This window comes from Musca autumnalis, unplaced genomic scaffold (assembly GCF_047663935.1).
Source record: "Musca autumnalis isolate F117 unplaced genomic scaffold, ASM4766393v1 scaffold_1, whole genome shotgun sequence".
NCBI lineage: Eukaryota > Metazoa > Arthropoda > Insecta > Diptera > Muscidae > Musca > Musca autumnalis.
Window position 1 is genome coordinate 300,254,634 of NW_027411644.1, and position 25,219 is coordinate 300,279,852.

Below are 25,219 nucleotides of genomic sequence, written 5' to 3' on the forward strand. Positions count from 1 at the left end.
CACAAACAAATGAATCAAATAAGCATACTCCTTATTACAACACAACAAATCAGCAAACTAGAAACAACTCATCAAACATTACCATCAATAACGACCACCTATTGGAGAAATTAAACGAGCGGTTATCTATTATTAAAGCAAAAGAAAGTATTCATCATCAGCATTTTCAACAAACAACAAACGAAACAGTAGCAGAAAACTCACTTACAGCACCAACCACATCAGCCAAAATACATTCGAGAAGAGATGCAGTCGACGACATCAACGACATTGACGAATCTATGTCATCCTAAAACATTTTTCACAACATTAATCTATTTTAATTTTAATTTTTATTATTTATATCATGGATTTAGATTCTAATATTACTATTTTACAGTGGAACATTCAAGGTTTTATTTCTCACAAATTTGCCCTTGAAATGTTAACAGCCTTACACAATCCCAGTATCATAGTTTTACAAGAGACGCATATAACAGATCATAACAAACACCTTTTACATCTTCCAGGCTATATATCATATCACCACAACAAAAATTACCAGTATTCGAAATCAGGAATAGCTATCTTAGTTAAAAGTAATATTAATGTAGCAAATGTTGTTAACTCTACAGGAGATCTCCTTTTTCAATCACTATTTTTAGACTATGGTTATCAACTTCACATAGTAAATGTATACAAAGAATATGATGTCTCAATAACAAGCGAAATGGTTAACCGGATTATCGTTCCATCTGACCGCCAAACACTTTTGCTGGGTGACCTAAATGCTCAGAATACATTATGGGGCTCCTCCAACACTTCTGTAGGTGGGCACATATGGGAAGAATTTGCAGATGCGAATGGACTAGTGATTCTTAACGACGGATCCCCAACTTTATTAAGCACTCGTCATACCTTAACATCTATAGATGTCTCAATGTGCCACTCGGATTTGGCCCCTTTATTATCTTGGAAAACTTCACCGTTGCCCGATATTGGTGACCACTTTCCAATCGTCATTTCTAATGACATTCCCCTCCCAGCCAAAAAATTTATTCCTCGTTTCCTTGATACAAAAGCTAACTGGTCTCTTTTTCAGTCCAAATTACTAAGGTACAATTCTGACTATATTGAATCCGACAATGTCAACAAAGAGGCATCGCAATTAAAGCGACTTCTTAGAAAATCAGCAAATGAATCCATTCCCATCAGCCGTAAACCAAAAGATAAAAGAAGACCTATATGGTTCAATAGTGATTTGGCAAGTTTGATTCGAGATAGGCAACGAGCATGGAGGATTTTCCGGAGAGTCAGGAGCAAAGAAAATTGTATTAACTATAGAAAGAAGTGTGCTTTGGTAAAAAGGGAATGCAAGAAAGCAAAACGCGAAACTTGGAACCGGTTTCTCAACTCCCTAAACTTATCCATGGATGTCCGGCATCTGTGGAATAAGGTAAATAACATTAAAAACCCAAAGTTCAACAGTTTTTCAAGCATAAATTCAAATAATGAAATCATTACGCACCCTAAAGCTATAGCAAACGCTTTCTCTTCCATGTGGAGCTCCATAAGTTCCGATTCTGTTTTTGAGCACTCGGTATACTCGGCTAAACAATGCTTTTCTTTTTCCAACTCCAACCCAATAAATAGTAGTAACCAAGTTCTTACACAGTTAATTGATATGCACGAACTTAACGAAACCCTAACTTCTCTTAAAGGTTCTACGCCTTCCTTAGATAAATTAACATATTCCATGTTACGGAATTCACCAATTTTAATAAAGAGACGTATTTGCAAACTCTACAACAACATTATAAAAAAAGGAGTCTTCCCACATGACTGGAAAGTGGCAATACTTTGTCCCATCCCAAAACAAGGCAAGAATCCTTGCACGTTGGATGGATATAGACCCATCTCTCTGCTCCCTATTCTTTCAAAAGTCCTTGAGAAGATTATATCAAGACGTCTTCTTCTATTTTCCAATACTCGTTTATCAGCTATTCAGCATGCCTTTCTTCCTCATCACGGGGTTCACACACTATGTCATCTCCTCGAATCTACATTACGAAAGAATTTACACCATAGAAAGCACAGTATAGTAATTTCGGAAGACTTAGAAAAGGCTTTTGATCGAGTGGTATTCACTAGCATATTAAACGAACTCCATAGTTGGGGAGTACAAAATCAATTCTTAATGCTGTTGCGATCATTTTTGACAGATCGACGAATGGTTGTAAAGGTCGATGGACATTTTTCTGATGCTTTACCTCTCGACAATGGTATACCTCAGGGATCGCCCCTCTCCGTTATACTTTATAATATATATGCTAATTCGCTGTGCAGAGCATTGGAAAAAATACCAGGTATTGATTTTGTTGGAATATTTGCTGACAATATTTTTGCAGTCTCTTCCGGTGATATACAAACTGTTGAATATAACTTAAATACTTTCAACAATGTAGTGCAAACTTGGTCTAAAAAGGTTGGTGCTGTTGTTCCAACAAATAAAATAGAGTGCCTCCATGTATGTCGTAAAAAAAGATGTCATTATTCCTCTATTCGTTTAAACGAACATACAGTAAACGTACAACAACGCATGAAAATCTTGGGTCTTTTTTTCACCAAAAACTTGACATGGAACGACCACATAACCGGTTTACAGGCTAAACTGGGCAAGATCAATAACCTCCTACGTCTCATTTGTTCTAAGACAAAAGGACCACATATTGAAGTAGCTATTGATATTTGTAGATCCTTAGTTGTTGGTACAATTTCACATTGTATAACAGTTTATGGATTTACTTCCAAAAGAAATATTTCGAAATTAAATACTGCTATGAACAAGTGCTTCAGAACTGCCACTGGTTTATTACGTTCAACACCCCTTGAAGCTTTACATGTAGAGGGTAAATATCATGACTTTCGGTGCGTTTTAGAAAAACGTTCCATTAGTTTGGGTAGTAAAGCATTAACAATACGCTGGCATGGACTTCACGATATTTTTTGGAGTCATGTCAATACAAACATTGCATTAAGTACGACTTCTGTATATCAGATTTTTAATCTTTTTTCATCCTATGAAATTCCATTGCCCTCCAAACCTACTGAAAACTCGCTGAGTGCCAATACCATTTCAATTGATACATCATTGAGTCGATACAAAAAAGACAACATGAGCAACATTTGCTACCAAGCTCTATTGCAAGAAAAAATTAATAATTATAATCCGAGCACGATATTGTTTACTGACGGATCCTTTAATGGAGAATCCACATCCTTTTCTGTTGTGGAACAGGTATCAAAAGAAAGCTATATACCTATATTCGAATCACGCTTGCCAGATCGTACTGGCATTTTCACAGCGGAGTTTTGCGCTGTAAAAAATGCTATAGATCATGCCAAAGATAAAATTAAAACCCTAATTTGCGTTGACAATTTAGGAGTAGCTAGAGCTCTCCAGAAAAACAAAGGCGGAATCTTTAATGATATGATTAATATACCAAGTCGTTGTGATGTTTGCATTTTCTGGATACCTTCACATTCGAGTATTCAAGGAAACGAATTTGCAGATAGAACAGCAAAAGATGCTCAGAATTTGTTACTTATTTCTGAGATGCCATGTTTTGCTTTCAGCCTGCAGAGCGTTTTTAAATTATTACAAAAGGAACAACAGTATTTGAACTGGCAATCGTCTTCTACCTTTCTTAGACTTTCCAATCCAAGAATTCCTAGAAAACGATACAATCCTTGCTTCAGTAGAAGTGAATGCATTTTCCTTGCTCGACTTAGGGTTGGGAAAGGCATATTTAATACCCGCCATTACTATGAAAACACCGAACCTTTACCTTGTTCTTTTTGTGGTGCTTGCTTGACTGTATCCCATATTTTAGTGGAATGTCCGTCTTCAGCATCTGAGCTAAACATTGAGCAAATTCTTGACTGTTCCACAAAACAACACTTACATTTTATTCGATCAGCGCTTTTGGTTCACAATATCCGTGATGTTTAAATCTAAACCTATGTATATGCTTTATTGTTCATAATATATATATATATATATATATATATATATATATATATATATATATTGTATGTAATTTAAAATTTATTAATAATTAATTGTATGTATTAAAATTTATTTTTATTTACATTGTTACTTTACATTGATCTCAATCTAATTATATACCATTGAATTATATCGTGCGCATATGGTCTTGGTAACCCGGCGCCTTAATTAGTATATTTTATAAATTAATTTATAAAATATGTTCAAAATAAATAAATAAATAAATAACAAAAAAAATCGCCGGAGCGCTTTTTAAATAAATCGCGATTTAAGTTGACATTTTTAGGGGTTGTTTAGGTTTTCGCGATTTTGCTTAGAAACCGCATTTCCTATCAAAATGGGACTGAAACAAATATTGTAGCTATGAAAATTCTCTACAAGATCGACCTTTATGGTATTTTCGTACTTTTTACCATTTTTGAGATATAGAAGTTCAACTTGGGACAATGCACTGACTGTATCGCCCCCTTATAAAACAATGTCATGTAGGGTGCGCCTTAACTAACTTTTGATGAAAACCGCTTACACAGGGAAAGTTTTTGTGAATTCTGAATCAGCAGTGTTCATAGATGAGAATAATCCAAAAACAAGAAAAAATCGCTGTAGGGATTTTTAAATAAATCGCGGTCAAAATTCACATTTTTAGGTGTTTTTTAGGTTTTTACGATTTTGCTTGAAAATCGCGAGTCCAATCGAAATGGAGCTAAAGAAAATGTTGTAGCTGTCAAAATTCTCTAGAGGATTGACTTTTATGATTTGTTCTCAGGCTGTACCATTTTTGAGATAAAGAAGCTCAGTATACATTTTTAGGTTTTTTAGTTAGGGTTTCGCGATTTTGATTGAATACGGCTAGTCTTATCGGCATGGGACCTGAGAAAATCTTATAGCTGTGAAAAATCTCTACAAGACTGGCTTATGTAATTTTTCCTAGATTTAGATATATAAGTTTCAGTTGGGAAATTGCAGTCATGACATTGTTTTTTTAAGGAGATGATACAGAATTGAATTGAAGTTGAATTGTCCCAATTTCAACTTCTATATCTCAACAAATGTAAAACCTAAGAAAATATCATTACGGTCAATCTTGTAGAGAATTTTGATATCTACAACATTTTCTTTATTCCCATTTTGATAGGACTTGCGGTTTCCAAGCAAAATCGCACAAACCTAAACAACCCCTAAAAATGTCAACTTGAATCGCGATTTATTTAAAAAGCGCTCCGGCGATTTTTTTGTTTTTTTGATTTTTCTCATCTATGAACATTGTAGTTTCAGAATCCGCAAAAACTTCCCAGGTGTAAGCACCTTCCATTTAAATTTGATTCAATAGCACCGTGTTTTATTTTTTTAATATTTTATGTTTTTTAGTTTATACCCTCAGCATTTATGCTAACGAGGCTATATACACTTTCATACGGCAAAATGTGCCTCATCGAAATAATGGTTTTAGACCCCAAGTATGTTTGAACGAAATCCGTTTCAGACAATTTGGAGTTGATTTAGCAATGTCCGTTCGTCTGTCTGTCTCTCTGTCTGGCTGGCGGGAGCGCACGATAACTCTCGAATGGATTCGATTCGGTCCAAAATTTGGCTTTCGTAATATTTTGCCCAAACATAGTTTAAGTTCGAAGATGGGCTATATCGGTCCACTCCTTCCGGTACCTCCCCCACAAAAGTTCGAAAATTTTAGGGAAATTTGTGCGCACTATAACTCTTGAAGGAAGTAACCGATTGATACATACTTTGCACATCTATCAGACTTATATAAGATTCCAATATGGACTCAATCGGTCCACTCCTTCCGGGTTCCTCGTTTATGTTCAGATTAGGACCTGCTCTCGAATCGCTTTAATTTTTGTTGCAACAGCTTGTATTCACTGCCCCCCATACGACGGTACAAGTTTCATCAGGGGCAAGTCCATACTTCTTAACTCTTATATGTACTTATATGTACTATATTTGTCTACTCCTTCTGGTACCTCCCCCACAAAAGTTCGAAAATTGTAGGAAAATTTGTGCGCACCATAACTCTTGAAGGAAGTAATCGATTTGATACATACTTTGCACATCTATCAGACTTAGATGAGATTCCAATATGGATTCAATCAGTCCTAGAAAAGGTTATACGAGAGGCAAACGTCAAAAGAAGTGGCACAATCTACACCAATAGTCACATGTTACTTGCTTATGCTGATGATATAGACATCATGGGTCGATCAGTAAAAGAAGTAACTGATACCTTTATAAAGGTCGAAGGAGAATCTGCTAAAGTGGGTCTGGCGGTAAACGGTGAGAAGACCAAGTTGATGGTGTCGACGCGCAATGCGTCCATTGAGCTCGGACCGACTGTGGAAGTTGGTTCCTATAATATTGAGGTAGTAAAAGACTTCGTCTACCTCGGCACCTCCGTCAACACAACAAACGACATCAGTTGTGAAATAAAAAGAAGAATTGTATTGGCCAACAGATGCTACTTTGGATTAAGTAAGCAGTTTAAAAACAAAGCCACATCTCGTCAAACAAAAATAACGCTCTACAAAACACTGATACTACCCGTGCTGATGTATGGCTCCGAAGCCTGGGTACTTGCGCAAGCAGACATGGCAGTGCTTGGTGTGTTTGAGAGAAAAATTCTTCGAAAGATCTACGGACCAATCTGCGTTGACGGTGAATATCGACGTCGCATGAACCACGAGCTGTATCTGCTATACAACGACATCAATATTGTTAAACGTATCGAGATGCAGCGATTGCGTTGGCTAGGCCATATCATAAGAATGAGCGATGATGAACCCGCTAAAAAGGCGTATAAATACATGCCACATGGCGGTGCACGCAGAATTGGCAGGCCAAGGAATAGATGGCGCAAACAAGTGGATGTTGAGATGAAAAGGCGCGGTATTCCAGAGAGCAAAGCAACAAATAGAGAGGAATGGAGATCTCTTCTTAGTTCGGCCTATAGAACAAATGTTCTGTAATGGGCCAGCTAAGTAAGTAAGTAAGTAAGTATTCAATCAGTCCACTCCTTCGGGTACCTCGTTCAAGTTCAGATTAGGACCTGATCTCGAATCGCTTTGATTTTTTGTTGCAACAACTTGTATTCACTACCCCCCATACGACGGTACAAGTTTCATCAGGGGCAAGTCCATACTTCCTTAAAAAAAAACCTGAAAGATGCAAAAAGCGCCTATGACACCATGTGTAGTGGTTGGAGCGCAAGATAACTCTCGAACGGATCTTCCGATTCGTTCTAAAATTTGGGCTTCGTAATATTTTGTCCAAACATAGTTTAAATTCGAAGATAAGCCATATCGGTCCACTCCTTCAGGTACCTCCCCCACAAAAGTTCAAAATTGTTCGGAAAAATTGTGCGCACGATAACTCTTGAACGGAGTGACCGATGTAATCCATACTTTGCACATCCTAACCCAGCAAAATTTTATGGAAGTGGTTCCATGAGATGCCATGATTTCACTGGATCTTTTGCATTGGTTCAAATGAAGTCGTGAAAGATCCGATCGTTTCATCAGCATTTGAACCAATTCAAAGGAAGTCGTGATAGATCCGATCTTTTCCTTAGCATTTGAACCCATTCCATCGATCCAATAGAGATGAATTTTGTGTTTTTATTTTTACACATGTAGATATTTCTTCTTTTATTTATCTAAATATGTACGTTTAAAGCAATGTAAGATTTATTATGCTAGGAAGTCCCAATCATTGAGCTAAAAGTAGAGTCGGACTGCGCTCTTTGGTATTAGTCGTGTTCCTTTACGTGCCTGAGGTTACCAGTTTTTACCCGCAAAGTGTTTCCTTACTTTTAAAAGCATAAATTGTATGCTATGAGAGCATTTCACCACTTTTACCATTTTTGCAACAATTACCATTTTTAAAAGTAAAGGAACAGACCAATTATAAAAGTTTCCTTGCATGCACTAGAGAACCCCGCTCAAAAAGTCGATTTGTAGATCCCTACAAAACAACAAACATTTCCAAAACGTTGTAAAATAAAATTCACGAAATAGTAATCTACAGTTGGAGTCAATGTCGAAATCTACACTGCACTGATGGGAAGTAAAATCCTTTTGTAAGGTGAATCAAAACCTGTTGCGGAGGAAGTAAACTCTGTTGCGTGCATCGGCGGTGTTTAGACTGCAACAGCTGGGACGGCCGGAAGTCAAGTTTCTCACTTAAATTTACAACCTGTCGCTTGCCAAACACATCGTTCCCGAAGTCTGGAAAATAGGCCAGCTACTGAAGCCCGAAAAGGATGCCAGCAAAGGTGAATCTTACAAACCGATTTCGCTTTTGTCGCCCGTAGCAAGGACCCTTGTGGCTATAGTTCTTCCATCCAGTTGCCGATCAATAGCATAGGATCCGTAAGCAGCACAACAACTGCGCTGAAGGCCATCTCCATATTAGCAGAGGACTCACTCAGAGCAAGCCGTGCTCATAATCTAGAAAGAGAAGTCTAACGTTACAAGAGAGAACCTCTAGATCAACAAGCCTTTCAACCAGGTTTAAGTAGCATTCACACGAATGCAGTCGCAGATGCAGTAAACAGTTGTCGTGTGAATGCGGTCCTTGGAGAACATCTACCATCTATCGCAGCTGAGAAGCGCCAGCTGTCAGGACAAACCAGATTAGTTTTGGGTCAATACGCTCGGGATGGTGCAGACGTCAAAATTCCTATAGGGCAAGTACTGATGACACCGTGGAAAACATCTGCCCAGCATACAGCACAGGCTCCTTTTCAATTGCCCTACCAATCCTGCTAAGAAACTTAAGTTTGCAGCTTTGTGGTTACAAACCATTAGATTAAGCAGAAAAATGAGAATACAAACATATTAACTACTGTTACAACAACGAGAAGAAACTGCAATTATTGATGTAAACTTTATGATGATAAATAAATTATAGTTATTTCATTAATTCCTTTGAATTAATAAAATAAAAAGATGAAAATCATTTTTCAATACAGCATTTTCAATTTTCCGAACAATACGTGAAAATTACATGCCAAAGGGTTGGTGAAAATGACATGCCAAAGATTAGTGAAAATGCTATTCTTGGGAATTGGTTAAGATGGCATGCCAAAGGATTGGTATAGATGCCATGCCAAAGAATTGTTGAAGATGCCATTCCATCGAGTTAGTAAAGATGACATGCTTAGGATCTGAAAATGAATTGCATCTTTTGGGGGTCACGCTCTTGTAAAAAGAATGAGTGAAGATGCTGAAAAAATGACATTCCATTTCACTTGCACCCATTCTTGAATAGCATCTTTGGCATCGAACATTTTGCTGGGAATGTATATACCAGATATAGATCAGGTTCGAATATGTACTATATTTGTCTACTCCTTCTGGTACCTCTCACACAAAATTTCGGATAAGTTCACTTTAAGACCTGCTCTCGAATCACTTTGATTTTTGTTGAAACGATTTACATTCGCTACCTCCATTACGACGGTAACAGTTTTTTCAGGGGCAAGTCCATATTTCTTGGGAAAACAGCCCGAAAGATCTAAAAAAATGTCACGAAATACGGCGGTCGGAGAGCACGATAACTCTCGAACTGTTCAACCGATTTGATCTAACATTTGGTCTTCGTCATATTATATACAAACTTAGTTTCATGGGGCAATACCGGTCCACAACTTCCGGTACTTCTCTCCAATATTTAAAAAATGTCACTAAAATGCTAGGACGATATCACTTGAATGGGGCAACCAATTTGGTCCAAACTTTGGATCTTCTAATATTTTGTCAAAATTTAGTTTAACTTCTAAAATGGCCCATATAGGTCCTCCCTAAGGGTACCTCCCCCACAAAAGTTCAACATTTGTGTCTTAGTGCAGTTAATTCCTAATCCACATTTTTGTCGGCAAGTTCAAATATCCAAAAAGCCCAAAAATTCTGAAGAGACCTTAAATACATTCGATCTGTCGGTAGGTGAAATTTTCACTTCTCATTGGCTGAGGGTATATATCTGTCTGCAATTGATGAATAAATGAAATGAAAAGGTCAATGGTCTGTTAAAATATAATTTGAATTATATTTATTTTGTATCGTATATTTTTTAACTGATAAAAAGATCAAAGGTCTTCTAAAACATAGTCAGAATTTTATATTTTCAGTTTGAATAATGTCGGAGTGAAGGTACCGCTGTTACGGTAGCCGAGCATCCTTAAACCTGACCTTATATGATGATGTTTTCAACACATTCTGCGAAGACCCCGTTCATAAAAAAAATTTCATACATGCTGACAACTTGAGTACCGAATTGCATCTTAAGGATGCCTTTCGTTCTCTTTTCAACACTATGCACGACAATACTTCTTAACACGTTACAGTACAGTATATAATAATACACTATTATCTAATCAACTTAAATATAATTACATTCACTAACTTACCTTTACGACAACCTCCACCGAGAAAGCTGTCACGGCCAACAACCAAGTTGATGGAGAATGACGTCTCCACAGAGTGATTAGCAGACAAATTGGAGCAATGACTAGGAAAGCGCACACTGTTAAGGCACGGAAATGCCGTTTACGTGAAGGATTGCGGGCAGCACTCAATGACATCAGTATGGGAGAGACAATGTTATGGATAAAGTGCAACAATGCCGTAATTAGCAAACTTAAATTGCGACATAGACGCACAAAACGTTTATCGGGAGCCAATGATGTTAGGCCAGTTTGTAGAGCCAAAATATAGAACAAAACTGCCGATACGGTACCCAATGATTTTTCTTCTTCATTGTCGAATGTTAAGAGGTACCATTGGAAAGCTTTGCCTATATAATGACATATCACCGATATAACAGATGTCATGCCCAAAACGGCGGTTAAGGTACCACAGCCATCGACTAGCAGGGTTTGTATGGTGGGCAAAAGATTGGCAGAGTTAACCTCATTGTGCAACATCATTGTGACAAATTCATGAGTCATTCTAAGAAACAAAGAGAAAAGGAGAAAACAATTCATTAAAATGTATAATAAAATTAACACAGAAAACACCTACCTTATGGTCCAAAATACCCTCAAAACACTTGGCACATTTAGACGCTGCCATTCATTCTCAATCAGCGCCGATAAACCAAAATTACTTACAAAATTCATGGCATACTGATAGCCATTATATACAGTCTTACCGGCATCCATGGCACTGGTTAGTAGGGTGATTTTTGTTAACATCAGCGGTACCGTATCAGCCAAGAGTGGCAAAAACTTTATAATTCTTGGTTTCAGTGGGAGAGTGGCTAATATGATGGGACTGGCGAATATCAATGGCATTGATTTTTGCAGAATCTTATAACGTGGTCCCAAATGTATATAGGCAAATAACATTCCCATAAACCATTGAGCAACAACATGCGGAGCAACGGCCACAACAACGCTACCCGTATCCATAAGTCGCGTTGTATTCATCGACAGTACATCCTCCAGTATGCATGGACTTTTTTCTATTATCGCCAGCGCCGTTACATTTGACCAATGTGAGAGGAAAGTTAAGCCCAGTGATATCACAAACATATACACCATAACCAAATGCCTTGTCCATAGCATAACAACACAAATAGCACATATTAGACCTATGGTGGGAGAAAATAAATAATGGAATTTTATTCGATATAATGGATACGATGGATACGTTATATAGTTTAAAAAGTGTTGATTTATAAAGAACGTCCCTTAGAGACAACGCTATTGGTAGAAGGTAAAAAACGGAAAGATTTGCCGAAATTGTATATTTTAATGTACATGTCCTTTCTCTCTGTCTCCCTTTACGATTTTATTTTATTTATTGAAGCATTTTATAAAGATAGCCTTAAATATCATTAGGGAAACACCTTCCCTACATCAAATCGTACTTTTGGAATATAGTGTTACCGCAACGCCATGACTAACGTACGAATTTTCATTTTTTATTCATAAATATATCTATCGAATTGAATTACGTTTACGATAATGATTAACATTTAAATTATTGACTAAAAACAATCACCTCGTTAAAATTGTTATTATAAAACAAAAAAAATACTTTATACACGAGTTAAGAATATTCATTCAAAGAGGGAAGTATACCTGTTCATTTGAACAACGACACTGCTGTAACTTTAAATTTAAGAATAAATTAATTTGTATTCAAGTAAAATACACGCATACACATGCATGCAATGTCGATATATACAATTAGCTGCTTAAGACAAGGGAAACTCCTTGAGGTGACAAATTCAATTTATTTGTAAACAAACAACTCTTTTGTTTGGAAAACCATTTTTTTATCAATTTAAGAAAATCTTAAACAATCACATCCGATTTCGAAAAACCACAAAATAAACAATGAAAGCGTATCGCCATAGTTTATAAACAAAACCAAAATAGATAAATTGTTCAAATTGTACATTTCTATGAATGTGCGGAATATTTATGTGAAAGGAACGGTGGTTAAATTAAAGATAAAACCTCAAAAAACATTTGTTTGTCAAAGAAATATGCAAAGCAAATGCGATACAAAAATTGGAATATTATTTTAATTTTATTGAAAAATGTACTATTTTTATATTAAACATACCCAGCAAAATTTGACGGAAGGAGTTCTTTGCGATGACGTGATTTCATGTCATCTTTTGCATTGGTTCAAAGGAAGTCGTGAAAGATCCGATCTTTTCATTAGGATTTGAACCAATGCAAAGGAAGTCGTGAAAGATCCGATCTTTTCATCAGCATTTGTACCCATTCCATCGATCCAATAGAGATGATGTTTGTGTTTTTATTTACACACCTGTCTATTTTCATTTTGGTATGTTCCAGTACTGCAAAAATCTACTAATTTTTACTATTTTTTCCGATAACATAAAGGAAAAATTGTTATCGTAGTAAAAATAAGTAGATTCTTGCAGTTTCTGGAACAGACCAAAGTTGTTAGAACTGTCGTCGTGATGTTGTCTCACATTTCCTGCATATCAAACAACTAAAACTTCTAAACAATTGGTATTATATGAAGTCCCAACCATCGAGCTAAAAATAGAATCGGACTGCACACATTGCTATTTTAAAAGTTCCCTTGTCTGTTCTAAATCTGACATAGAATGAAATCAATCAAATCTCGCTTCTTGGAATTTGAAAAAAAGTCCGAAACGAAAAGGAACAAGAATCTGAAAATGGAGCAACTGGAGTTTAGCCGCTCATCCCAATTTTTTTTTTTAATTTACAGCTTTTTTTTTAATTGGCCGGCCTTCGGCCGGCGATTTAAGACTTTCTCCTATGGACAGGAGCAAATCTAGGGCAAGGGAACACAATTTTTTTCTAATTTAAAAATTTTCTCTTATTAAGTGGCTTTTTACAAGGGAATTTTTGGAACTTCAAATGCCCATATCTCGGGAAGTATATACTTCCCAAAAAAATTATGTGTACATTCGTGATCAGGGAAGTGAAATCTACTTGTAAAAAAAATTTCATCAAAATCGGAGCTGAGCGGCTAAACTCCAGTTAAGCCCTGAAAATAAAGAAGAAACTACTTTTGGAAAGAAACAATTAAAAATAAATTAAATAAGCATACATGGTATTTTCCATAAAAAGTCTCTCCTCCCCGTTCAATACATTTTGTTCTTAGAGATCCCTAAAGCAAGCCGGGTTGTAGATCCCTACATATTTCCGTCACTAAACAAAAGAGTATAAATTACCAAAATGTTGTTATAAAATAACAAAATTATAAAATAAGAGTAATTTACGAAATAAAAATACTTAAAGGGTGCATTTGGAGTCCATGTTGAAATCTAAACTGGTGATGGGAAGATAATTGAAAAAACCTTTTGTAAGATGAAAGAATATCAGTTGCGGAGAACGGAGGAAGTAATCTTTTGCGTTGCAGCGGTGGTGATTACATTGCAATTTTGGATGTAAACTTTTGAAAAACTAAACTGATAAATTAATTGTAGCTATTTCATGAATTCGTTTGAATTAATAAAGAGTTTTGTTTTTCATGAAAACCATATTTCAATACAGCATTTCCATTTTCCAAACAAGACATGAAAATTTCATGCCAAGGGGTTGGTGAAAATGACATGCCAAAGCATTGGTTAAAATGACATGTCAAAGCATGGGTGAAAATGACGTGTCAAAGCATTGGTGAAAATGACATGTCAAATCATTGGTGGAAATGACATGCCAAAGCATTGGTGGAAATGACATGCCAAAGCATTGGTGGAAATGACATGTCAACGCATTGGTTAAAATGACATGCTTAGGATCCAGAAAAGAACGTCATCTTTTGGGGTCCACGCTCATATAAAATTCATCGATGAAGATGCTAAAAAGATGACATGCTAGATCACTTGCACCCATGATTGAATGTCATCTTTGGCATCGAACATTTTGCTGGGTATTTATACCATCAGCCTTTAGACTAACATACACTTTGGTACGATAAAATGTTCCATTTTACACCCCAAGTATGTTTGGGCGAAATCCGTTTCAGACAATTTTGAGTCGATTTAGGATCAACCGATTTCCAAAATTTTTTACCCGATTTCTATTTTTTTTTGCCCAAATTTAGATCAAAAGCGAATGAAGATGGGCCATACATGTCCACTCCTTTCGGTACCTCCCTCACAAAAGTTCAAAATTTTTACTAAATTGGATCGCACCAGAACTATTGAATTTAGAAACCGATATGGTCCAACCTTTGCACATCGTAATATTTCTTTCAAAAATAGATCAACTTCAAATATGGACGTTAATCCTTACACATAGGGACTTTCCTTTTGAGTTAATTTTCTCACAAATTGTGCCCCGTTTCATATTCCCAACAAAAATAAATAGTAGGAGAACCTCAATTTCCGTTTCTGACACAACAAAACCCTACTAGGGGTTTTTGACTTTTGGGTCTGTACTTTCAAAATATCGACAGTTCAAATTGTTTGCACAAGATTACTTTAAAAATGTTGCACAGTGTTATTAAATGTTTCAAAAGGACAATGTCCCCAAAAGTATGGGTTTCTTTCAAGAAAGCTAAAATTCGATCAAGATCACCCCATATTGAGCTTTTCTGAGCATTTCATGACTTTAGAATTCATAAACAGGGCAAAAAAACAGCGGATGGCACGCGCAGGGGAATTTGAAATAAATTCCGACTCACATGCAACAGTGGTGATATTTTTTTGAACTTACAGAACTCGATGAGTTCTTAGTTGATACGTTCTGATAGTTGTTTGCAAAGAGTTCGGTTTTTGGCTAGAAAAGGGAATCATGATATTGGTAGCGATCAGTTCACATTTTCAACACTGTCAGTTCGTTCTGAAAAACATTCGTCTGTAACAGAAAGTAATGACTATGTTAAGCTATTGTGGTAATACTCCAGAGTTAAAAACAATCAAATGAGATTGAAACTTCAACCAAAATAAAACAAACAAAAAACAGCGGATGGCATGCACAGGGGAATTTGAAAGAAATTCCAACAACACTCACTCACAAGCAACTGTGGTGATGTTTTTTAAACTTACAGAACTCGATGAGTTCTTAGTTGATACGTGCTGACAGTTGCTTGCAAATATTTTTGTTCTGATGGTTTTGGGAAAGCCGAAAAGTGAGTGTGATTCTCATTTATTTGAGAATAATAGACAGTTAAAGAGTTCGGTTTTTGCTAAAAAGGCATTATTTCAAAAAGCTGAGATGCCAATTGATAATTCCCTTCGCTGCACTATAGGTAATTTGCCCTGTTTTTGAGGCAAAAAGTCGATTTTGCAACTTTTAATAATAATAATTTTTTAGTTGGCATTGAAAAAAGAATATGTCAAAATTTATTAATATGAATGTCATTTTTCAAAATAGCGTCATTATCGCGGTTAAAATAGCAGTCAAAGTGAGAATTTCGAAGAAGAACTAAAAAAATATATATTGTAAGGCATATTTCAATGTACTTAGAACCGCGGAAAAATAAACCAAATATAAATATATGTAAAATGGAATAGATTGGCAATTGTGAGAAGAATTTATTTCATATATAATATAGCTTAAACATTTTGGGTAGCGACCAAAAAACACAAAAAGTCAGAAATAATTATTTTATTTTTCTTAAACTCACTTCATATAGACTTATACTAAATTGGCCGTGTTTGGCCGTGATTTTGCCACCTAGAACACATTACTGAAAGTCTTCTGCATTGGTATTACTAGGTTTCAAAACCCGATTTTGCCCGTTTTTTGATATTTATGAGATTTTATTAGGTTACTTCTCAATAAAAAGTCTTAAAATTGTGTAAGTTTGGTTTGAGGAAATAAATAATGAATATAAAAACAAGTAAGAAAAGTCTATAGTCGGACGGAGCCGACCATGGGATACCCTATACCACTATCCCTGGACAATCGCTCTTCATTGAACTTCTTTTCAATGATTGTGAAAATTTAATTATCAAATATCAGAGATGTAATGTATAATACTTATGACCAAAACCAAAAAGTTATCTAGCATGACAAAGACATTTTTGTAGCAGGAAAGGAAAATTTGGTTTACAAAAACTAAAATGTAATGAAACCCACTTATGTAGTACTACTACTTCCGTTGTTTAACCGCTACGTTATTGAAATTTTTACATTGAAGAGCCAGCCTTCCAGCCTTCTGCATCCTCGATTTGTTATGGGGCTGCTTCATCTCTTTTTACTTTGACGAATCGGCGAAAATTTTAACTTTTTAGACATAAATATGGAAATAACAATTTGTGAAATTGGGGAAAGAGAACAAATTCCGGACGGATTTTTTATTCATGATTGCCGTGTGTCTTACCTCGGAATTCATAGGGTTAGCGATTTCTGCTTAGGCGACGACTACAGTCGCTGGAACGACTGTGGCCTCAAATTCAAACTCGGATAAACTTTCCTCTGCCTCAGCAGAATCATTAGCCTGACTGAAGCTTAAGGCCACCGTTTGTTCCAGACAGGTTCTCTCCGGTTCTGGTTTAATCATTATACCCTAAGCATTTATGCTAAAGAGGGTATATACACTTTCATACGGGCAAAATGTGCCTCATCGAAATAATGGTTGTAGACCCCAAGTATGTTTGGACGAAATGTGTTTCAGACAATTTGGAGTCGATTTAGCAATGTCCGTCCGTCCGTCTGTCTGGCTGACTGGTGCGCACGATAACTCTCGAACGGATGAACCGATTTGGTCCAAAAGTTGGCTATCACAATATTTTGTCCAAACTTAGTTTAAGTTAGAAGATGGGTTATACCGGTTCACTCCTTCCGGTACCTCCTCCACAAAAGTTCGAACATTTTCGGAAAATTTGTGCGCACGATACCTCTAGAAGGGAATAACCGATTTGGTCCATACTTCGCACATCGTGGCATTTCTTACCAAACTTAGATGAGATGAGTTTCATCAGGGGCAAGTCCATTCTTCCTGAGAAAATAGCCTAAAAGTTGCAAAGAGCCCCTAAGACACCGTGTGTAGTAGTTGGATCGCAAGATAACTCTCGAACGGTCGGCGAACGGCAGATTCGGTCCAAAATTTGGCCTTCGTAATATTTTGTCCAAACATAGTTCAATTTCGAAGATAAGTCATATCGGTCCACTCCTTCAGGTACCTCCCCCACAAAAGTTGAAAAATGTTCGGAAAATTGTGCGCACGATAACTCTGGATGGGAGTGACCGATGTAATCCATACTTTGCACATCCTAATATATCTACCAGATATAGATCAGGTTCGAATATGGACTATATCTGTCTCCTCCTTCTGGTACCTCTCAACCAAAATTTCGGATAAGTTCACTTTAAGACCTGCTCTCGAATCACTTTGATTTGTTTTGAAGCGATTTGCATTCGCTACCTCCATTAGACGGTAAACGTTTTATGAAGGGCGAGTCCATATTTCTTGAGAAAACAGCCCGAAAGGTGTAAAAACCCATATATCACCATATGTGGCGGTTGGAGACAACGATAACTCTCGAACTGTTCAACCGATTTGGTCGAACATTTGGTCTTTGTCATATTATATCCAAACTTAGTTTCATGGGACAATACCAGTCCACAACTTCCGGTACTTATCCCCAATATTTAAAACATGTCACTAAAATGCTAGGACGATATCACTTGAATGGGGCAACCAATTTTGTCCAAACTTTGGATCTACAAATATTTTGTCAAAATTTAGTTTAAATTCTAACACCTCCCCCCAAAAGTTCAACATTTGTGTCTTAGTGCAGTTAATTCCTAATCCACATTTTTGTCGGCAAGTTCAAATGTCCAAAAAGGGTCACACAATTCAGAAGAGACCTTAAATACATTCGATCTGTCCGTATGTGAAAGTTTCCCTTCATATTGGCTGAGGGTATATATCGGTCGGCAAAGCCGACTGACACTTTTTTACTTGTTTTCTATCAGCGTTGCTAATTTGTTGTCATAATTTGGATGATTAACTTCTTTATTACTTTTTGTTTTATTTTTTTTTCGGAACCCATGGGTAATTTTTTATGGGGGTATAGAAGTCCACCATGGTATAGCCTTCCATTACCATGGTACTCCCTTGACAACTAAGTTTCTACAGCGTCGACGCAGTTAGATATCAACTACAGAGCACCGATAGGAACGCTTTCGGATTACACCCTAGCATTAGAGGATCTCTAATTCGATAACCTTAAATCGGCCACAATTTCGTTTGCTCAACATTTCTAGGATATTTCTCTAAAGCCACACGTTGAAACTTTTACACGAAACTTTCACAGCACTTTGGAGAGAGCGGTGTGGCTTTAGAGTAAGTGAGGGAAAATATAACGATGATCGAAGTTTCCGCAAATTCAGATACTTAATTCGAAAATTGTCGGGCTCATCAGGAATTTTTAGCTGCTACTGGAGGTTTTTCAATAAAGTTTAGACTGGCCCCGGAAAAAATGACAAACGTAATAGGTGCCGCCACCACAAAAGCACACATCACTTTTGCGACAAGTTTTTAAATTTTATGTGGGAGGAAGGAGTGGGCCGATAAAGTTTATATTCGAACCTAATCTATGTCTAGAAGAAATATCTAGTCTATCTTCAGTTCCGTCAAAATATTACGATTAGCAAAGTTTGAACAGACGGACGGACAGGGCTAAATTGACTAAAAGGGATTTCGTTCAAACATACATGGGGGCCCCAAAATCATTCTTCAGTGAGGAAACCGGGACCGCAAGGACTACCTTCCGTATAAATTTCAAAGCTGTCAATTCGAGAGTTATGTTGCTGTTGTAGCAGCATAAAAACCTACGTGGATGCATTGCTTTGATGCTGGGTTGGCAGCCGCTGGCCGAAACACAATGGTTTCGGGTCAATCCGGTACGAAGGAACCCGCTGCCGTGGGATTGATTCGAGAGTTATCGTGCTCATCTGTTGTTGTAACACCATTATATATGTTTGTATGTTCGTGTTTCTACTTAATCTACCTCTGGATCTATCTCCAGTTATACAGGCATGTCACAGAAACGAATTCCGATCGAAAGTGGAATTGATTCCGTATTTAGCTTCTTCAGAAAACGAAAAACGAAGAATTTTTCGGAATGAAACCACTTTTGATTTTGCAAACGGAATTGTATTTTTATTTTGTTTAAATCTGCCACTTTAAAACACTCTAAAAACACTTAGAAATAATTAAAATGTTGTTTTGTTAACAAATTTACATTTAATTTCGCATTTAAAATAAATAATTACGTTTTTTGACTTCACAAAATCGATCGGAATCTAAAGAAGCTAAGACAAAAACGATCGAAATGAAATTTCGGAATTGCAACCATTCCGATCGGAATCTGTGACATGCCTGATAGAAATGTGTCTGCTTCGATGGGATGTAACCACAAATCCTCCAGTAGATTTGTGGTTGTATCCCAACATAAATCCCATTAGTTGACTAGGATTGCCAGGGCAGTTGAAAAGATGCAGTGTGCAATGCAGACCTGAGCCGCTTGCAGAGCAGATGTTCTGCACGGTGTGATCAAGAATTTAGGCGGTTGACCCAAAACTATTCTGGTTTGTCGTGGCAGCTAATGTTCCACAGCTGCTATAGAAGGTGGGATATTCTTTGAGGACCGCATTGTTTATGGCATCTGCGACTGCATCCATGTGAATGCTGCTCGAAAGGCTTGTTGATGTAGCGGTTGGCTTTTGTAACGTTGGATCTCTCTTTCTAAATCATGAAGATCCCTCCGTACATGCCTGGGTGGGGGTCCTATCCATTAGGATGGCTCTCATTGTAACATCCGAGCAAGTACTGCAACGAAAGCATGTTCATATGTTTGTGCTCAGCAATCATCTTATTTGGTGCCCACATGGAATTTTAGTAGCTATTAGGTCATTTTCTTAGAAAGTATGAACTTTATCAAGAGCAAAATGTGGTATCTTTTCTATCAAGACTACAATGACTACTTTCGAACAGACCTTAACAACACTTAATCAACTATTTTGGATCTTTGGGAGACACCCTAAGTATTCAACAGATATTCTCCATCTCCGAACTTGATCTAATTTAGGTACAACTATAAAACCAAATCAGGTAATTCCTTCGAAAGTTGTCTTTTTTTAAAGATTTTATTATTTCAGGAAGTTTGGACTTGCTCACAAAAAAAGTTACTCCTTTGTAATTAGGACCACAGGACCTTCTTTCGGTAAAAATTTCAAAGCGATTTGCGAACAGCCCTCAAACTACGCCTGTATAAGTTCCGTTCCAGGCGAAAGGACTTATAAGGTTCCAGAAAAATAAAGATATTTCAGGAACCAAGATTGACTTGTTGTTGTACGGCGCGACAAACAACAAATTGAAATTCTAGGTACAAAGCACAAGTACACACACAACACAAGTATACTGCAGATACTTACGTGTTGTTTATTGTTATTCAAGAAAGAGAGAATTTATTTCAATTCAACACTTTGACGCTGGCGGTCAACAATTTATTTCAAAACAAAACAATTCAAAGAAAAAACATATAAATTTTGATCAGTCGATCACTTCACCACTTAATCCTTTTACTTTTTATTCAAAAGTGATCATACAAATTATCGATTAGTTATTAATCGATTTTTAGGGCATTCATGTCGATATCTTCCGCCGACTTCTTTTCCCGATTATCGACAACGCCTAATCAAAAATGGTAAACTTTTTATGCCAGATTTGCGGCGGAACATAGCTCGACTGTCTCCAAATTGACTGAAACTGATTTTATCTTAAAATTATTTCGATGAGGTGCAATTTTGTATATTCCCCTATGGCTGAGGGTATACAAATCTAGAAGGCTTAAAAACTCCCAATTCTCAATTTGTGCAAAGTGCAAAAAAGGCCTACTAAAGCCATTATTGGCATCATATTTCTGCTTTTCCGTATACGTCATAAACTTTTTGTCGAATCCTTACTCGCTAGCAAAATGTTTGTTGATAAATATAATTACTAATCGAAAGATCTACAGTCATCTTTCTAAATCTAAAACTCATTAAAAATGTAGGTTAGAGATAGAAGAATAAACAGATCAATTGTTAAATACAATGAACTGAACTGAAAATCAACTTTCATTACAATTGCCCAACACTAATTTGAATCTTCTATACCAGTTCTAAACTCTCATTTTGCACGCAACAAACAGGTCGTTTCGATTTTTTGCCTTGAGTTCAGTATTCTCCAGATCTTATTTCTACGAAAGTAGATTGATGAAACATATGTGTTTGTGTTAATTATTTAAAACATGGTGTTTCAAGAATACGACTGCTGTTTGATGCCAATATTATTTGTTTATATTTTTTATTGCATTCCGTTGAGTCACTTAACAGGTTGGTGGTCGGTCCGCTGCTGTTACGTGCCCCTAAAAACAAAGCAAATGTTGCTGCTGTTTTTTTTTTCCTTCTTTTAATCTTTCATTCTGTTATGGGTTATGGTTAAATAAAAACAGCCACAGCAGCAGAAAAATAAGCAAATAATAAAATTGGCAAAAATTGCGATCTGGTCGAATCTTATCTACACTTCGATATCAGATGAGGTAAATAATTAACCTAATATTGACCATATTTGAAAAGGTAGGATTAGTTTTTACATTGTGGAGAGGCTATTGTTGAATATGAGAGTCAATTTTTGCTAATACACCAGAGTTGGTTTTCAAAGTTACAAAATAGAACTTTGTTCGAAACTTTTTATAGTGATCCCTTAAAGTGCGTTCCTTGTGGAAGAAGAATCAAAAAGTTACACATTCATATCCGTGATGAACTGCCAAAGCAACAAAGAACTGATAATGTGCTGAAATTCTTTTGTATCAATGCTGATAAGAAATGATCAAAAAGCAATCTCCCAGACGAAACAAAGATGCATTTAATAGCAAATTAATTATTAAAGTACCTAATGTTAAAATCTTTTTAACCTTGGGCCGAAAAAACAAGTTTGGCTTAAGTTGAATGTTTTCATTAAGCTCGGATCGGGGCCAATTTTTTTCACAGGTAGGCCTCGTCGCTCAGATCACAAATATATATGTAACATTTATTGCGGAAGTCCATACTTCCCGAGATATGGGCAGCTGAAGATGTGAAAATTCCCTTGTTAAAGGCCGGCTATTTAGAGAAAAATAATGATTTTAAAGAAAATTTCGTTTCCGTTCCCAAGATTAGCACCTGTCCATAGGAGAAAGTCTTATTTATATCCCTATTCAGAGAAAAATTTCTGATTTCAAAGAAAATTTTGTAACCGTTCCTGAGATTTGCACCTGGTCCATAGGAGAAATTTTTAAATCCCCGGCCGAACAATGAACTTCCGCAATAAATGTTATATCAGGGTGACGAGACCTACCTGTGAGAAAATGGAACCGATGCAAGCTTAATGAAAAAATTCAAATTGCTCCAGAAGATTAATTAATAAAATATGGAACATGTCTGATTTTTGACCGCCTCGCCGATATTGTTGACAAGTTGCCCATGGGGTCCTGATTTACAAAGATTTGTTTTTGCTTGCGTAAATCTACAACAAATCTCCTGATTTGGGCCTTTGTTGCAATCAGGACATCATGGACTACGCCTGGCAAAAAAAAAATGCCAAATGATCCGCAAGGGGCCCTTAAACCTGACGTATACCCCAAATATTGCTGTTGTCTACAAAATACAGATAAAATACTCACCCAGCAGGCATATTAGGAATCTCACTGATGTAAGGGCAAGCAGGTCCGAGATATAAGTATCACTTGCAAAATCATCGACTAGGGCACCAAGGGTTTGACTTAAAAAACCTCCACTAGATGTGGCGGTTGTTGTGGTAGTAGCTGCAGTTGCCGCAGCAGCTGCTACGGATGCCATCACACCGGCTGTACTGTTATCAATGGCGTCTAATGCCGCCTCCATTACCCCACCTCCTCCTCCGCCACCGACGCCAGCAGTATTACTACTACTGCTACTTGTGCTACTACTACTGGGTAGTCCCATATCTATTTTAAGAATTTCATCTATAATTAAAATAGGTGGAACACGCATCATTACATCCACCATGCCCAGAACTTTGGTTCGTATTGACATTGTGTCTGCTTGCGGTATTATTTATTGTAATTTCTCCAAATAGTTGTATATTTTCAAGTTTCTATTTCAGTTTTCCTTCCGGCCAACTCAGCTTTTCTGCTGCCACTAATTTCCAGCTGATTGTTGATCAACTTCTAGATGTGCAATATAACCACCAACAACAACAACAATTATATGAATAGTAATGGATTTCAAAACACAATTCCAATATGCTGTGTCGTTGTTGTCGTCGTCGTCTCGACGCAGCAGCTATCTTGCTTAGGCAGTTGTTTGGTGATGGTGATTTTGCAAAATCATAAATGAACGGCAGACGGCAATCAGAGCGTTTTAGCGATTATTTGCCAAGCTAGCTCTCTCAAGGTCTTCCTTCTCTAATGCAACAGCAGCGATGAGTAGTCGTAGTAATGATAGTATTTAGTTATGGACAGTGTCGGAATTCTATTCTCAGTGCAGTCTCAATGTGTGGAATGTGCTTCTTTTTCTTCTCGTGGCTGTTTAGGGGGTATGTCTTTGGTCGAAGTTTGTTGGAGTTAATGTGAGTGCTTGGCACTTCCCGTTTTCTTCCACCAATTTGTTTGGCAATAAATCCACACAAACATTCCAATTCCCAGGAATTGGTCTATAATTAAAACGCCAAAATGGCAAATGCTAGCAGAGGTTAAAGGCCTCCAAAAAAGGAGACTTTCGTTTGCCTAAAAAAAACACACAAAAAGAAACCGAAAACACCTTGTGCCTCTACGACCGACAGACACTGTGTTGTGCGAACTTTACACTTTTTGTTTTTAGTTATTTCCCTGTTTCGCTGTTTTCACGTCTATCAAAACGTCGCCAGCCAAGTCAACTAACTCGACGTTCTTATTGTGTTTTTTCTTTTTTGTTTCACTTTTTAATGTTGAATATTTTTTCAAGACATTTTTCGCAAATTTAGTTTTTAATTCTTGCTCATTTTATTTTGTTCTCTGTTTCGTTATCTTCATTAGTATCGTTTCGTGAGTAATTAATTAGATCTAGTCGTTTCGATATTAATAATTAATTCTTCTTTTAATTTTTTGACTAATTTCCACAAAAGTTTTCTCGGTTTCTCCTTTCTTAATATTCTTCTTCTTCGTAGTGATCTGAAAATCGAAAATGAGGAGAATTTTGCAGGGATACTGAAGTCGAAATGTCAAAGACGACTTTTTAGTTTTTTTCGAACGACTTTGTCGGCTTATTACATGGTGTGTTCGTTTACTTACAATTTTTACAAATTGTTACTGGATGTTGTTCGTTTACTCTACAGTACCATGCAAAAGACCTTAGTCGATTACAAGAAGTTACTGGACTTGTACAAATTTGTACAAATTATTGAGTAAACGAACATACCTACAGTTAGACCGATAAATCGATTTTTTTCCATACAAATACCCAGCATGGTTTAATAAGAACGGTTAGCCAAAGCTTTATGTCAATGTAAATTTTTTTTTATTCGAGTATTCCTAAAACTTCAAAACAACCCAGTTGTTCGGGTAACTAGGGAATAACTAGCAATTTTGCTGGCTACTGGTAAACACCCCTAGTTACCGCCCAATCTACTCGCAATGTTATAGACTGGTGAATTTAACATGGGGATGTCATAGGAAGGGGTCTATTGCCCCCTCACTGCATTACCAGTAACC

General features: G+C 36.7%; 1 protein-coding gene across 2 annotated transcripts in view; it reads right to left on the reverse strand.

Moving 5' to 3' along the window:
• The window catches only part of Trc8 (TRC8 ring finger protein), a 35,886-nt gene extending 11,192 nt beyond the window's left edge, over positions 1 to 24,694 (reverse strand). Inside the window, exons 1-3 of one of the 2 annotated variants that reach the window (XM_073961972.1) lie at positions 23,174 to 24,694; positions 11,080 to 11,650; positions 10,467 to 11,007 (exon numbers count right to left, since the gene is read on the reverse strand). In XM_073961972.1, coding sequence (XP_073818073.1) covers positions 10,467 to 11,007; positions 11,080 to 11,650; positions 23,174 to 23,564 — 1,503 coding nt within the window. In that variant the 5' untranslated portion in view covers positions 23,565 to 24,694. The remainder of the gene's footprint in view (positions 1 to 10,466; positions 11,008 to 11,079; positions 11,651 to 23,173) is intronic. The other variant, XM_073961973.1, reaches the window with a different exon arrangement.
• Between the last annotated feature and the right edge of the window lie 525 nt (positions 24,695 to 25,219).